This window comes from Aegilops tauschii, chromosome 7 (assembly GCF_002575655.3).
Source record: "Aegilops tauschii subsp. strangulata cultivar AL8/78 chromosome 7, Aet v6.0, whole genome shotgun sequence".
In the NCBI taxonomy this organism is placed as follows: Eukaryota; Viridiplantae; Streptophyta; class Magnoliopsida; order Poales; family Poaceae; genus Aegilops; species Aegilops tauschii.
The window spans coordinates 622,332,465-622,349,466 of NC_053041.3; the positions used below are offsets into that span (position 1 = coordinate 622,332,465).

At 54.2% G+C, this 17,002-nt stretch overlaps 1 protein-coding gene across 1 annotated transcript; it reads left to right on the top strand.

Moving 5' to 3' along the window:
* The first annotated feature begins 779 nt into the window (after window positions 1-779).
* LOC109735355 (uncharacterized) lies at window positions 780-3,528 on the top strand. Its single transcript, XM_045231906.2, has 4 exons — window positions 780-1,804; window positions 1,893-2,090; window positions 2,176-2,455; window positions 3,185-3,528. Exons 1-4 carry the CDS (start codon window positions 842-844, stop codon window positions 3,208-3,210), a joined length of 1,467 nt encoding a protein of 488 aa, XP_045087841.1. The 5' UTR covers window positions 780-841; the 3' UTR covers window positions 3,211-3,528.
* Window positions 3,529-17,002: the final 13,474 nt, after the last annotated feature.

A 17,002-nucleotide genomic window follows, 5' to 3' on the forward strand; every position in this document is an offset into this window, starting at 1 on the left:
CGACTCTACGTTGTGGTTTGGTTAATGGAATGAGGAGATGTCCAATTCAAAAAAAATCCACCTTTGCTAGTTTCCATCTTCCTTTTTTATGTGGAGTGAGATTAAGATGATGATCGATCATTCGATGTTAATTCAAAGGCTTAGAAAAATGGCCCGAATTTTAAAAAGGGTGCCACGTTAGTGTGACGCTACTCTAGCCTTACGACGCAACTCGTGTGGCTCTTCATCTTCCTCCCGGCTCCTTGACGTTCACCCCCCCCCCCCCCCCCCCCCACAACACACACACATCTAACCCATCACCTCCTCCGTTCCCCCCAAAGTCGTGCCCCCTATAAGACCTTGTAATGTTGTCAAGACACTTAATCATCTAGCACATGTGTGATCTCGGCGTCGTAGCTAGTCGCTGCTATCGACCTAGCCCTCATCGCCTCCTAGCATGCACCGGATGTCGCGCTAAGCGAAGACGACGACACACGTCCTTTACGAAAAATCAGATTGTCTGGTTATATAGATGATATATTTTTTATGTGTGATTAATAAACCTAGGCATGATGATCTTTCTTTTTAAAATCAGATATTTTTTAGGGGTAATGATAATTAGATTTTTTTAGACAAGGTAATGATAATTGTTTTTGAGCGAAAGGTAATGATAATTAGATGCCAGCACACATCAACGCTGGGCTGGGCTTGATGCAGTACTTGCCTTTTTTTAAGTTCTATATGGAGTACTTGCTCAGAGTAGTCAGTACTGCCGGTTTGCAATGCATCAGTCCCCACCTGTTACCATAATTCTAGGGTTTCCGCGTCACTGCCGTCGGAGCAAGGTGAGATCCGGGCGTCGATGGAGGCGAGCTCAGTGCCTCGCCAGAGTTCCACCCAGGAGCCGGATGGCCCATGCGACGGAGCGGACCGCATCAGCGCCCTCCCCGACGACCTGCTCCTCGACGTCCTCGCCCGCCTCCCCTGCGCCGGCGCCGCCGCCCGGACCGGCGTCCTCTCCCGCCGGTGGAGCGGCCTCTGGGCCCGCCTCCGCCAGATCGTCTTCCGCGACGTGCCCTTTCCCTCGCTGGAGGCGGCGCTCGTCCGCATCCCTACTCCCCCGCCAGCGGTTTCCCTCATCGAGATCCGCGTTCCCCCGAAGCAGCGGCTCAGGGGAGAATCCGCGTTCCCCAAACCCAACCAGAACCAGGACAGGGCGGGCAGCGCCGTCGTCAAGTCGCTGCTCCGCGCCGTCGCGCGGCTCGCGCCGGAGAAGCTCGTCTTCCGCCTTCCCTCCTACTTAATCGGCCGTCACCGCCTCCCCATCGACCTGCCTCGCTTTGACGGTGCCACCTCCATCGCGCTGGACTTTCCCTCCCCCTTCTCCCTACGCGTGCCGGCCGGTGCCAATTTCCCCGCACTGGAGGCGCTGTCCCTGACGTACTGCATTACCGACCTAGACGCCTGGCTCTCCTGCTGCCCGCGCTTGCGCAAGCTCCGCCTCTGCAGGGCTTTGTTTCCTAACCATAAGTGCGACATTAGGGTCAACTCCCCGTCGCTGCAGGAGCTTGTTGTGTACCGCGAGCTCAGCTTGACACAGCATGTCGACGTCGTTGCGCCAGCGCTCAAGGAATTGACCCTGTCATTTAGCACAAAGAAGCTGATCAGCATCTCTGTCTTGGCTCCATTGGTGGAAAAGGTTTCGTGGCACTGCTGCTACTCGGGGTCGTATATTGTGTTTGGTCTTTGGGGCATCAACAAGCTGCAGCTACAGACGGCAGAGAGACAAGGACAGCTATCCTCGCTGCAAATTCATGCCTACGCGGTGCGTCCCCGCTACTGCTCAATCTGCTGCAAGCTCTGAGTAAATTGATTTTGTTGATGATATATACCGTTGCAAATTGTTTTCTCAGGACACGTCTTTTTTGCACGCCGAGGCGGGCAACTTCGCGCAGGAGATAGAGAAGCATATGGTTGCGGCCTTCTCTGTTTTAGAGCTGCATCTCACAGCAAAGGGGCATGCTTTTGCAGGGTTTGTGTTTCATCTCCTTGGGATGGATCGGGTTGGTTGTGGTACACAGAGTCTTAAGGTCATCCTACGGAAATCAGCGGTATTTCTCTCCTCTGATTATATACCCGAACTGATTATATACCCCAATAATGCATTGTGTGGTTATTCAATATTTTTGGTTTTAGATGAAAGGAGGATGCTCACCACTTTGTCCTTGTGAGTTTCCGAACTGGAAACCCCAAATTATCTGCTTGGCTGCTCTCGAAGAAGTGGAGTTCAATGGCTTCGAAGGAGAGGATCATGAGTTTGATTTACTGAAACTGATACTCGGATGTGCACCGATGCTAAAAAGAATGATTGTGAAGCTGTCACAGGAGACCTCGGCAAGTAATGATGGATGCACAAAGATATACAACATCTTCGAGGCATGTTCTTCCGTGGAATGTGATGTTTATGGCAACTCTGGTAAGTATATGTTTGGCATGCATTATTAGCATCCTCCTAGATAAAACAGAGATATAACTGTTAATCATTGTGTAAGATTCGTCGAAAATGTGGCGTTGACATGCCACTTTTAGAGTTTTGTTGTGCATGTCCGATTTATTAGCTAATTAAACTTTAATATTTTTGTAGAAACTGAATGGTGGTTTGGCTGATAAGGACAATTCAATATTTTTACACAGGCTTCCTTACCTAAATTGCTCTTTTGCATTTCACAATCTTCTCCATTGACCTTGCCCTACTGTTTTGTGTTTCTATTAGATTTTCTTGGTTAGCTGAAGTTGTCCCGTCTGAATTCATTGGCCTTGGGGTTTGGTACAAAGTCTCTTCAGCAAGTACTTTGCTATTTATTTCTGCTGTGTCAGCATTTATTCCGTATTTTTTGCCAATAACAACATTATATGTTTTGCAACCGCAAAATATGTATATATATAATTTTGCATTGGTGACATCAGAATGCGCACCTGAAGTTAGTTGTCTCATCTGAATTTTGCATTGACCTTTTGGTTTCTTTCTGCTCTCAACATATTGTGTTATATTGCATCTATACCAAAATATAAGACGCTTTTGCAGTTCAAAAAATGTCTTATATTTTGCTACAGAGGAGTATTTGACTACATTCCTATACATATAACTCCTCCGCAGCTTGTTGCGGTACTGATCGGAACTTGTTTCAATTTGTCTCCTCCGCAGGGTTAATGCTTGGTTGCTTCAATTGATCATCTTGCATGCTCTTTTGCCAAGATTGTCCCTCGACATGATTCTCATCCTTAGGTCTGTGGATTCGTGGTGTGCATTGGCAGGATCATCCTTAGTTCAGGGGATTCGTGGTGCGCATTGACAAAGTCTCAGGACTTTGCTTGGTTGCTTCAACTGATCATCTCGTGTTCATTTGCCCGTGTATTGTACTAGCTATATACAAGGAGCTCAGTTATATCTTGTGTGGTTTCTATGATGTTTGACTATTGAATTAATGCACTCTACTCATTTCGTGAGTCAATTGCCTGAAGCTGATTTAAGCCTATGGTTTCAATTCCTATTTTGGGTTCTTTCATTGTGACGATGCACTGCTAGTTTTCAGCGGGAGTAAAATGTTCCCCTTACTGCTCTTTATGCTTTACAGCTCTATAACTGTAAGATAGCTCAGTATCTTAAACTGAGAATTATCATCTGTTTCCTCTCTTTTCTAACTACTGCAACTATATGATGTATTGAAGATGCATCTTGTGTCACTTTGTTTTAGTAGAATCTGCGTCATTTTGTGTAGATGCAACAGGAGCATTGCGGCGATGCCCCAAGTTCGAGATATGCAAGGTGGAAGTGAGAATTATCCGGACTCGAACTTTTGGAAGCTTTGATTTCTGATACAACGCTGATGGCAAGGGCGTGGCTTGGGTGAGGAACTACAGCGTGATGAGTTTGTCAAAGCGGTTGTAACACTGGGCAATTGAGCGATTCATGAAGACAGTGACAGAATCTGAATTTTGGTTGCAACGCTGTCGAACTGAATTTCATCAATACAACGAGGACCCGTATTCCTCTATTAGGCGTTTTAAAAATATGGGGCTGATAGGCGCCGGCACACCGACCCATATTTGGGCCTGTCGGCTGCCAAGCGCCGGATTTGCATGCATCAACGGGCGAGATTGCCGTGACCCAGGTCGTCTTCCTCCTTCTGGATGCGCACGAGAACAAAAAGAGGATGGGATCCGCAGGTCAGCCTCGTGCTCGCCCTTGGCCACCCCGTCGCGGCTCGCCGGAGCCCTCACCATTGCAACTCACAGGGGTCGCTCGCCAGATGCAGCTCCGCCGGGACGGTCGAAAGAAAGCTGTCCCTAGCGCCGCATACCTTTGCATCTCGACGTGTCTCTTGCCCCTGGTTGCAGCACCACCGGGTGAGGGTTCCAACATCGCCATCATAGCTCGCTACATGTCTGTCGCAGCATCGCCGTGCAGCTCCGTCTTCGCCGCTCGCCATTGTTAGCTAGCCGTTATCTGTTTGAAGTTTTTTTAGAAGCGGGTTGTAGTTTTTCTCCACGCCGGTTGCAGCTTTTTGTGGTTGCGCAGTTGCCAATCTCCAGCTACATCGTATCCATTTGAAACTTTTATTTGAGCCGGTTGTACCTTTCTCACTGCCTGTTGCAGCTTTTTGCGGCTGCGTAGTGGCCGACCTCCAACTACCCTGTATCCAGCTGAAGCTTTTTCCAAAACTAGTTCTAGCTTTTTAGGTTGCCAGACATAGCATTTTTCAGTACTGGTTGCAGCTCTTACGCAAGTTCATCGAAGCCCTTCCTTTCTCTGTTTCAAGAAAAAAATGCCACCAGTCGTAGCATTTGGTGTTGATGATTGTAGCTCCGATGTGCACCGGTTATAACACCTGCTTTCTCTTGTCCCTGCAAAAATAAAATGGCCCGTGTAACAATTTACGCCACTAGTTGCAGCTTCGTCGAGTGCAGTTAACAGCTTCACCGTACCCGGTTGAAGCATTCCATGTAGCACGTCGGCGCCTGCAGATTCGCCGGGATATGGCGCCCCTGGCAGCAGCGGCCATTGGTGGCAGGACCGCAGCATCGCGTGCACTCCCCAACAACAGTCGTCGCAGCAACCGGCATGGAAGGCACCGCCATGGCCATTCCACAACTACTAGGATCACCGGCGCAGTCCGAGCAGATGTGCGACGCGGCGGTGGCAGCCGCTCACGGCCGTGTCGGCCGAGGCCTTTGAGGAGCTGGCGCGCGGGATGGAAGCCGACGGCGGCGAGCTCCACCTCGCGCCCTTCGGAGACACCTGTGTGAGATTGGGGGAAAGAGATAATGGTCGAGCAGGAACAAGTACACCCATGAGGAGGTTAAGTACCAGCCTGGTCGGTCGGTGGTTCTAGTGCAAGAACTCGTTCATGCTTTGTATATTCCGGCCACTCCGTCTGAAGTTCAGCAGAGGAACAATGTGGACTGGATACCACCAGAGCCCGGCTGTGTAAAGATTAACACAGATGCTGCGATTGATGTGAATGGGGGAACTTCAGCCATTGGACTTGTGGCAAGAGATCAGGGCGGACTCGTGCTCGCCAGAAGTCGTAAGGTAAGGGGGGTGACTGACCTGTATGTTGCTGAACTCCTAGGGGTGCGAGAAGCTGTGCGTCTAGCTATGGAGAAGGGCTGGACGCGGGTTGCCGTCGAAACGGATTGCCAAACTGTCACGGAGGAATGGATGGCGACGAAGTGCCGGTCGATGGGGAGCCCAGTAATCAGCGAAATCAAATCATATCTCCAAAACTTTCAGGGGCTATGCATCAGCTACGTGAGAAGAGGGGCCAACAAGGCTGCTCATTGGTTTGCTCAGGAGGGCCTCAAGAGTGCCTCGGATGTTATTCTTTTTGATGTATTCCCTGATTCTCTGATTGCCTTAGTGCAATCTGATGTAAACCGTCACATAATTGAATAAAATGCCTAGAGGATGGTTATAAAAAAAAGATAATGTATGTGGGAACCCCATGCCACATGTGTCGCTGAGTCGCTGCAGCGTGCGGGCGTGGACGCGTCTGGCACAAAGTTCGGCCGGCACGCCCCACACAAATGATTCCCTTTAAAAATTGCGTACCTCTCTTTGTGAAGGGCGACATGTATGGCTTTTGGTTTCTCTAGATCAGTTGTGTATCCTCTGTTAGGCATTAAAGCTCTAAGGATTATTCTAAAAACAAACTGCAGTAGTGATGCCTCAGCACATGATTTTTTTTAAATGGCAGGATTCCTGCGTTCACTAAGAAAAAAAAGTTGCTCAGATGATTAGGGAAAACCGAGTGAAAACTAGATTGCTCGGTTAATTATGAAGAACCGGGTAAAAACCATCACAACCATTGAGTAGTACACAAAAATTACCCCACACATACCGCCATAAAGAGGGCCTCGTCATGACAGCACACCTGTGTCATCATCATCACTCCTCTAGAGGCATATGGTAATTCATTAGCATTAGCTTAGGCAAGACGACCTCTCTACTGACTGGTAGGATGTTTTGTCTTTTCAGAGATTTTTCCAATGGTTTTTTTTTCTTATAGCTCATGATGGATTTGTAATATTTGGCTCTCTATTATAAAATTAACAACTTAAAATTTATAATTCTCATAAGGTTTTTCTAGGAAAGTATTTGGATATATTAAAGGATGCTGGAGTATTTGTCTCCTGAGGGCATTCACGCCCTCCGCGCTATCCGATCCGTGCGCGCTTTGTGCCGCTGCCTGTTTGGCACCATCCCCGCCTGTTCGATCGGCCCCAGGCGTTACTCATCAAGCCAGTGGCCTCATGGGGTCCATGATGCATGGCCCAAGGGGTGCTCATTTGGAGGCCTTTGCCCTCTACTTGTGTGCGGACTGTTTGTTCCGCATTTGTTGGGTACGCCCCGTACAGGCGGTCACGGGATGTGTGTTGGGCCCTTGTGTTGGCATCGTTCATTTGCTGTTCAGTTGTTTGCTTCGCGTGTGTAGACAGATGATTTGCAATACGATAATTGATTGGGGTGCTGGTGCACGCATATATAATACAAGGAAAGACCTCTACCTCAACTATACAAGACGAGGAGGTGGGCCACAACTCCAATATACGTGCAGTACAAATACATACTCAACACCCCCCCTCCCCCCCCCCCCCCCCCCCGTGCGCAGTCGAAGCGTCGCCGGAGACACAGAGACTAGACCGAAACTCCTCGAAGACGGGAGTAGGCAATCGTCCCTTAGTCATCACATCACCAAACTGTTGCGTCGTCGGCACATGGAGAACCCGAACATGGCCAAGGGCAACCTGCTCGCGCACGAAGTGAATATCGAGTTCAATATGCTTCGTCCGTCGGTGGTGCACCGGGTTGGCGGAGAGGTAGACCGCGCTGAGGTTATCGCAGTAGACAAGAGTGGTCTTGTGAACATCACAAAGCAACTCCTGGAGCAGCTGACGTATCCAAGAGCACTCAGCCACGGCATTAGCCACGGCGTGATACTCTGCCTCGGCGCTGGAGCGGGAGACCGTGGGCTGCCGCTTCGATGACCAAGAGATCAACGAGGGGCCAAGGTAGACGCAGTAGCCTGACGTAGAGCGTCACGTGTCGGGGCAGCCAGCCCAGTCGGCATCCGAGTAGGCCACGAGGTTGGTGGAGGCGGAGGCCGTCAGGGTGAGTCCCAAAGACATGGTGTCGCGTATGTAACGGAGAATACGCTTCACCAGAGTCCAGTGAGAGTCACACGGGGCGTGCATATGAAGGCACACCTGCTGGACAGCGTACTGCGGGTCGGGGCGAGTCAGCGTCAGGTACTGTAAAGCACCGACAATAGAGCGATAAAATGCTCCATCGGACGCAAGAGACCCGTCGAGAGCAGAGACCTTCGCCTTCGTGTCGACGGGGGTGGGTGCCGGCTTGCAGTTAAGCATACCGGCACGCTCCAGGAGCTCGTGGGCATACTTCTGCTGATGCAGAAAGAAGCCATAAGTCCGTCGGACTACCTCGATGCCGAGGAAGTAGTGCAGGGGCCCCAAGTCCTTGAGGGCGAACTCATCACGAAGACGAGCAGTCAGCCGCTGAAAGAGGTCAGGGGCAGACGCCGTGAGGATGATGTCGTCGACGTAGAGCAGCAAATATGCAGTGTCAACTTCCTGATGATACACGAAGAGTGAAGCATCGGAGCGAGTGGACCAAAATCCGAGAGACTGTGGGAAGGCTGCGATACGCTGGTACCAAGCCCGAGGCGCCTGCTTCAACCCGTAAAGAGAACGGGAGAGCAAGCACACGAAGTCAGGGTGCTCGGCGTCGACGAAACCAGTGGGCTGCTCACAGAACACCTGCTCAGCGAGATGGCCATGCAAGAAGGCGTTGGAGACATCCAACTGGTGCACAGGCCAGGCGCGCGAGACCGCCAGCTGAAGAACGACGCGAATCGTGCCCGGTTTGACAACCGGGGCGAAGGTGTCGGTGAAGTCCACGCTCGCGCGCTGCCGAAAACCACGAACCACGCACCAAGCCTTGTAGCGCTCGAGAGAACCGTCCGGGCGAGTCTTGTGGCGAAACACCCACTTGGAAGAGATGATGTTGGCACGAGGGGGTCGCGGAACAAGCTGCCACGTGCGGTTGCGCTGTAAGGCATCGAAGTCCTCCTGCATCGCAGCTAGCCAGTGGGGATCCCGAAGGGCAGCACGAGCGAAGGTGGGGGCGGGTGATGGCGTCGACGTCGAGGCGGCGCACAGATACTCGTCGGCGGAGTAGCGCGTGCTGAGCCGAAGCACTCCTGCTCGGGCACGGGTAGTCACGCCAAGTGACGGGGCAGCAGGGCCGGCGGGTACCGCGGCGGCAGGGGCCGGGGCGGGGCGGGCATCCGGGGCGGGTGTCGCAGCTGCAGGGGCCGGGGCGGCGGGGGCACCCAGTGCAGCGGCAGGGGTCGCGACAGCGGGGGCACCCGGTGCGGCGGCGGGGGCCGCGGGCAGCGGCGGCGGCGGAAGAGGTGACGGGCGAGGTTGACGTCGAGCCCGTCGCAGGGGTGGCAGGCGGGGTGCCGGGCTCAACCTCGTATGAGGGAGACGGGGACCCGGGGGCCCGCTCGGACTCGACCTCAGGGAAGGGAGTCACGAAGCCTGGTGGTGGCGGCAGAAGGCGCCGTGCCGGGGGGCCGCCGGGGGCGGCCGCCGCGCATCGCTCCATGAAGGGGACGCGGGGCCGGCGCCGAAGGGGCTGAAGCCGGAGGAACCTGAAAAAAAGGGAACACCGTCTCGACAAAGTACACATGCCTCGAGGTGTACACATGATGAGTGACAGCACTGGTAACCTTTGGTGTTAGGACGGTAGCCAAGGAAGACGCAGGGGACGGATCGTGGTGCGGGCTTGTGTGGCGTGGTGGACGCGGTGCTAGGATAACAGAGACACCCGAAGATGCGGAGACCATCATAGGACGGTGGTGTGCTGAAGAGAAGGTGGTGAGGGGCGTAGTTCCACCAAGGGCGACACGGTGAATGTTAACTAAAAGAGTGGCGGTAGCGAGGGCATCGGGCCAAAACCGAGCGGGCACGTTAGAGTGAAAGAGTAACGTGTGAACGCAGTCATTAAGAGTGCGGAGAATGCGCTCGGCGCGGCCGTTCTGTTGGGAAGTGTAGGGGCAAGTCAGACGGAAGGTGGTGCCATGAGAGGCGAGAAGTGTGCGAAGAGCGACGTTGTCTAACTCTTTTCCGTTATCAGTTTGGAGTGCGAGTATGGGGCGACCGAACTGGGTGGTGACATAGGACTAAAAGGCGGTGAGTGTGGCTAAAGCATCGGATTTACGACGAAGGGGAAAAGTCCACACATAGTGTGAGTAATCATCTAAAATCACCAAGTAGTAAAGATAACCTGTGTTACTCGCAATGGGAGATGTCCGAACATCACTATGAAGTAATTGAAACGGAAAAGTGGAAACCGAAGAAGACGCACTAAAGGGAACACGAACGTGCTTGCCTAAGCGACAAGCCTCACAAGAGTGCTCGTCGAGCTTATCACATGAGAAAGAGAAACTCCTAAGAATTTGACGTAAGACGGTGTGGTTGGGGTGACCCAAGCGAGCGTGCCAAAGGTCAACGCCGGCGGCAAGGGCGACGGGTGTGGAGGTGGAGGCGCCGGCGTGCACGGGGTAGAGCTCATCGGGGCTGTCACATCGGTGAAGGACCATCCGGGTATGGGCGTCTTTCACAGAAAAGCCAACACCATCAAATTCAACAGTAAGTGGGTTCTCACGAGTAAGACGACGAACGGAAACTAGGTTCGTGACTAAATCGGGTGAAACAAGAATATTGGACATAGTGATGGGTGTGGAAGTGGAGGGAAAGCTAGTGCTACCGATATGAGTAATAGGTAAGGAGGAGCCGTTGCCGACAGTGATACGAGTGGGTGTGTGAAGGGAGTGGAGGAGGTTAGGTTACCAGGATGAGCTGCCATGTGCGTAGTAGCACCTGGGTCCATGTACCAGTCGCCTCCACCAACAGAGCTACTCAGCGACGGCGCGGAGTGCTGGGCAGCGAGGAGGGTGGGGTCCCATGGCACAGGTACCGGCGGCGGCGGAAGGCCCCCGTAGGGCGGCGCCGGGACGGGCGGGCCATAACCATCGAGGGGCGGCGGCGCAAGGAGGGCGCCGTAGCCGGCGCCAGTCAGCTGGAAGGGCGCGCTGATGAACGACTGGTGGCCAGGGGGGAGAGCCTGCTGATAGTGCGGTGCCCCCCCGGCGTCCTGGGCCCGCTGCTGCTGCAGGCGGCGGCGACCGCCGCCACGCCGGTTGCGTCGGCCCCCTCCCCCTTGCGGGTGCTGCGGGGGAGGTGCTGGTGGCGACAACGGGTAACACCCGGCGGGTGCGGGAGGACGCGACTGGATCGGCGCGGCCGGTAGAGCGGTTCCACCGCAGATGGTGAAGTAGCCCCGAGAGTCCATGGAAGGCGTCAGAAGCGGCGGGAAGAGGAAGGAGGCGGCGGCCGCGGCGCGCGCGGGGAGGCGCGGCGCGGCGGTGGCGCGCGCGAGAAGGCGCTGCGCGACGGCGGCGCGCGATGGAAAACGGCAGACCGGGGCAGCTAGCTAGCGATCGATCAACACGGCTGGCAGAAGCAGCGGCGCGCGCGTGACTCGGCAGAAGCGGTGGCGCGCGATGGGAAAGCGCGAGGCAGCTAGCTAGGCGTGGGGCATGGCCGGCTGGCTAGACGACCGGACGTGCAATCTTAGTCCGCATGGGATACAACATAGAGGACCAGCTAGCGAGGAATTGCACGACTGACCAACATGCATGCAGTATCCATGGAACGCGGCCACGCAGGATGCATCGATAGGCCAGCGGGAGTTTCGGATCAGCACCAAGCCTGTGGGACGCGTGAGTGGCGACGCGCACAAGCCAGCAGCCCAGCACAGGACCGCATGAGCAGATAGCCGGACCAGCACACCGGTCGTGTCGGCGAAGCCGAGGCGTGCGGGAGGCGGAAGCGAGGGGAGGTGGGGCGCGGCGGCGGCGGTGGCAGCGCGGAGAGGCGCGGCGGCGGCGGCGGCTACCCTAGGGTTAAACCGAAAAGGATGATACCATGTAGACAGATGATTTGCAATACGATAATTGATTGGGATGCTGGTGCACGCATATATAATACAAGGGAAGGCCTCTACCTCAACTATACAAGACAAGGAGGTGGGCCACAGCTCCAATATACGTGCAGTACAAAATACATACTCAACAGCGTGCACATGGGCATACCATGTTTATTTGATCGGCCTACCTCGTGTCCAGGTGTTCGGGTTCCCTTCCCGAGTGCTACTGTGAATCGCCGATTGGGGGGGAGGTTTAAGATGGTTGTTGGGAGGTGTATTCTCGGGGTTCACGTTATATACGGGTGGCCTCATCCCGGTTTGCCTCAGAGCATGGTTAATAGTATAGCCAGCTGATGGCTATAAGCCAGTGCCATGTCATCTACAGCCCATCTTATAGCCAACATGTACAATAGTAGATCAAAAGAGTATTATTTTTTATTATGTGGCACACCTTTCATTCTCACAAAGTGTCTAGAAGCACGTGATAGAGCTGGCTCTTCACGAAGAACCCGCTTACCTTCTCTCTCCTTTTTTCTTTCCTCCAACTAAGCAGAAATATACTAGTTTATTCCTTATAGCCCGCTGACTCAGCTCTATTATGCTTGCTCTCAAGTCGCTAATCGCTACTGGTGGGTACCCGGTGTGTGTTGTGCTGCTTTGTCATTGGTAGGCAATGTTGGACCCGGTGTCGTCCCGTGCGGTCTTGGTTGGCGTGTGGGAGGATCGTTGTTGATCCGAGAGGTAAGAGGGTTGTTTGGAGGCGGATGCTCGGGGTTCTCCTTGTATACGATTGGCCGCGTCCCGGATTATCCTGAGTTACAAATCGCCAACGGTGGGTACTTGGGTGTCATTGGTCGGCAATATTCGACCTGGTGCGTCTCGTGCAATGTTTTTTACGGGTAAAAGACTTCATTTCTCATAGTATGGTCATATTATTTACAAGAAGAACAGAAATAAAATTTGGGGTAGAATTCTCCCACAATCCAGATGATCACTATCGAATAAATAACTAGCTAAACTATCAGCAATTTGATTTGCTTCTAGGAAAAATGTTTATAGCAATTTTTTGTGAAATCCATAGCCATCTGCTTACGCTCTAGAACCACAGCCACATCAGCTCCAAGATAGTCATCCATTGATTGCATCGCTTCCACCGCGAGCATGCAATCAGACTCGGTTTCAACACTATTGCGACCAATGTTTGCTGCGAGATATAATCCTTTCCTGATGGCCTGAAGCTCTGCTGATTCAGCATCGCAAATGTGTGGTAGAAACCAGTTTGACGCCGCAACAAAGTCAACATGCATGGTCATCACGGACAACAGTGCCACATGCGTCTGATAGAGTATCTTAAGTTGCATCGACATTTATCTTGACCAAACCGTGACTAGGTTTTGCCCACATATGATCACGCTTCTGAACCGGTAGCTAAGAAGTCGTTTACTTTATGAAATTTGTACCTAGAACTCGAATAGATACTGCCGTTTTCTTCACTGTTTGGACTGAAACTCCTTAACCATCTGCCGGCGTTGCCACCAGATGTACCACACCGCTATAAGGCGCCCTGTGTAGTGTTGGTTGGGCGTGAGAGGATTGTTGTGCAGGATGGTGTTCGGTGTGTCGGTGGTTATATGGGCCCCATCTGCTTGTTCATTTTACATTGGTGATTTTGTTCTAGTCCTGCGTGTCGGTGATTTTTTTCGTTCCTAATCCGTTAATTTTGTCTGAGATACGTCTTCGATGCGCGGGGTGGTTCGGTGCGAGGTTCACAAGTTGCTGCAGTGTGGGGTTGCTTCTAGAAGATGGGGATGTTGTTCCTATTCTCTCTCGTCGTCCCCCCTATTCTCTCTCGTCGCCCCCCTCCCCCCAAACCACCACACGCACGCGCGCGCGCACACACACACTGCGCTCTCTTCGCGTTACAGGCAGGGTTCTTTGAGCTTTCTCGGTGTTACTACTGCTGGTTCTCCCTCTGCTTTTGTTCATCAGCTGTGGTCAGCATGCCATTAGCTCTTCGTACCAACAGAGGTTTGGATTTGTTTTGGTTCTTGCCTATGGTATGTCTTTTCTTGTCGCTCACCGTCCTTTTGCTTTGTCGTAATCGCAGATCTTCGTAGATTTTGCATTGATTTTTGTCTATGCCTGTTTCTATGTGTGATCCTGCTGATCGTGCGAAGTCATTTCTTAACTTTGATGCCAATGCTATTTTGCCCCTCTTTCTGGAGTTTGTTGCATTTGATTTTCTTTTGTGCCTCTTCTCCTCGCTTGTCGTCCCTTTTCTTTCGTCGTCTCGGTTGCAGCTATTTGAAGCAGCTTCTTGTTCTTTATTTGTGTATTTTCTTATCCCAAAGTACTGTTGTTAGAATTATCAATGGTAATGTGATTGCTTTTGCAGCGGTGTTTGTACAAAAATGATGAACTCTGTGTCGGGGCTCAGGAACGACATCTATGGAATCACAGGGAATCCCTACTACGGTTGGCGGGGCGCGGGGCTGTGCAAAGAGCGGGTCTAGAAGATCAACGCGGGAATTTTACCCAGGTTCGGGTCGCGAACGACGCGTAATACCCTAGTCCTGCTTTGTGTGTATTTGGTGTTCTTGAGTTCTTGAACTAGCTGCAGTGCATGCCCAGACAAAAAAGTCCGAATCCTTCCTCCGTACGCCTCGGGCCTCCTTTTCTACGTCAAAGGGGTCGCCACAGTGGCAGACAGGAGGTGGAAAGTATCTACAGTGTACAAGTTTATCTCCTGACATCATAGGACAAACGCATTTAATGCGCCGCCTACGTGTCCTCTTGCTTTATCGGGGACGGCAGCAAGGCTTGTTCGTCCGTCGCGCCTCGCCTTGCTCGACGCGCGTCCAAGCTGACGAGGCACATGCAGGCCACGCTGGCTGGCTGGCTGTTGTGCTGGTGCGGTGACAGAGTCTTCACGAAGATTTGCATGCCACCACGCAGGCGCCCCTGAGCCTTGGTCTTGATGTTTGTCGATGGAGTCAGGACTCTCAGGCTCAAGGGTGGCGGCCTTGCTGGTGTCGGGCAAGTCGCCCCGGCAAGGCTCTTGACGGGGCTGCGTAGGCCGCCCCGGCAAGGGTCTTGCCGGGGGAATCCACCTTGCCCCTTTGCTCTTCATGCTTCTGGCTTGAGTGCTGCCTTGGCAGTTTTATTCTTTTCCTTCCTCTGCCCTGCCAAGCCCAGCCACAGGCGTGGCTACGACTGCCCGTGCACAAATAAAGGGGTACAGAAAAGGCTCCTATTTTTGTACACCGACAGGAGGCCCCGAGCCTGGGCCACACACAAGCGCAAGGCGTTGTTGGGCCAGGCCCAGAACGGTGCGCGGGCATGCGTGGAAGAGTTTTAACTGTGGTAACTCTCTTGCTAGTTGTGCTTCCCCACGACCCGCATTGAATGCGTGACGTGGGGGTCGTGTGTGGGGCGGTTGCAGCACGCTTGCGTCACATCGTGGTAAATAGTAAAGAGGCGGCCCGTGTCTTCCCTATAAAAGGGAAAACCACAGGGGCGCTGTTCATTTACCCTCTGTGCCTTTTCCAATCTCGGAACCATTGTTCCCCTCTTCTTCCTCAAGCGTGCATCGAAGCTTTCGCCTCTGCTCGCCGCCGCCGCGCCCCCATTGCCCTCGATCCCTCATCCCCTCTCAGCCACCATGGCACCCAAGACAAGCAAGGGCAAGGGAGCGGCCAAGGACGCCGGGGAGAAGGAGGCGCCGGAGAGTAAGTTGGCGGAACTGCGGACGCAGTACACCGTCTTCACTTCGATGGTCGACGCGCTCACCCTCAAGGAGAAGTTCAGGCCCCTGTGAGGAAGGGAGACGTCGGAGCATCCCGCCACGCGCGTCATCCCCGCCTCCTGCGCCAAGGCCGGTCCAAATCGGTATCCTTTCTTCGTCGACTACTTCTCCTGCGGGCTCTGCCCCCCTTTCTCAGATTTCTTCAACGACATCATGCACACCTATGGCTTCCACCTCCTGGACCTTACGCCGAACGCCGTGGCGTGCATGGCCTTCTTCGCCCATCTTTGCGAGGGCTTCACCGGAGTGCTCCCCAACACGACGCTCTTCCACCATTACTTCACCCCTCGAATCCAGCTAGGGGGTGCCATTTATGGCTGCATCACCTGGATCCCGAGGACCCAGAGCAGGGGCACGTACCCGGAGGGCGCTCAGAAGGAGAGGTGGGAAGAGTGGCGGAGCCGGTGGTGCTGGATCGAGGAGGCAGATCCGCAGGAGTTTTACCGGGTCCGTCGGAGGCCGTCAGTCCGCCGCAAGGACTGGGGCGCCCTCGATGCCGACGACAAGAAGTTCACGGTTGCCACCACCAGGATCCATCGCCTCACCTCGGCCGGGCTCACCCTCGAGATGATCGGGGCCGACTTCATCCGCCACCGGATCGCTCCGCTGCACAATAATGGGAGGCCAACATGGGATAGGAACGTGGCCGATATCATGAGGCTCCGCCCCGGCTTGAACCACAACTTCACGGTGCTGCAGCATGCCCATCTCTGCCATAGGCTTTTTCAGCCCAGGGTTGATGAGGTCGGCAGCGTCGAGAGGACCGGCAAGGCCGTCCCGGCCGGCAAGTCTCTGTATGGGCTGCCAGCGGGGGTGGTCCCGTTGAGCAACAACTCTTGCCAGACTGCCATCATCGCCATGATGCCGGAATTCAACGCACATGGCCTCGATCCAACCTGGGGCGAGCCAGAAGCAGAGCGGGTGTAGGCATTCTTCGACAACTTGTCGGAGAGGTATGTCCGTGACGAGCCACTGCTCATCCGCGACACCACCAAGGAGGGGCTGGCGTACATTACCGCCAGGGCGGAGGAGGCGGCACTTGCCTAGGAGGCCGGCGACCTCGGCACCATGGAGGACGAGGCTGAAGAAGAGAAAGAGTTTGCCGAGTGGACGGGGTCTGCCGGGGGAGCCAGTGGTGCTCGCGCCAAGGTTCCCCTTGCTGAGGAAGCGGTCGAGGAGTCGGCCGAAGAGGAGGCCGAGGAAGATGACTCCTCGACCCCGGGGAGGGAACGCGTCCTGCGGCGGGCGAGTTTCGGCGAGCCGGTCCGGCCCGGCAGGACCACGCGGCGGCGGCAGGCCCAGGCACAGCCCGCGCGCGAGACGAGGGTTGCGGCAGCGAAGAAAGTCGCGGCTGCCGCCTCTTCTTTGTCCAAGCGGCGCAGGACCCCATCCCCTTCTCCTCCTCCTTCGGACGGCACCCCGGAGGCCGATTTCGACCTCGGGTCCTTCAGCCCGAAAAGGAAGAGGAGGCCCGAGGAGGAGGAGGACGAGTAAGCACCTCGCCCTTCATCATTTCTATCCCTCAGCCTATGCCATCTTCGCTGACATGATCTTATCTTTGCAGCGACACGGAGACGCTGGCCCAGAGGGCGGCGAAGAGGGCCAAGGCTTCGACGGGCGACAAGCCCCCGGCGAGCACTCCG

Coding starts and splice junctions, on each gene's coding strand:
- LOC109735355 (XM_045231906.2), top strand. CDS start 842: ATGGAGGCGAGCTCAGTGCCTCGCCAGAGTTCCACCCAGGAGCCGGAT. Junction 2,091..2,175: donor TCATCCTACGGAAATCAGCG/GTATTTCTCTCC, acceptor TTTTGGTTTTAG/ATGAAAGGAGGATGCTCACC. Junction 2,456..3,184: donor TGATGTTTATGGCAACTCTG/GTAAGTATATGT, acceptor TCTCCTCCGCAG/GGTTAATGCTTGGTTGCTTC.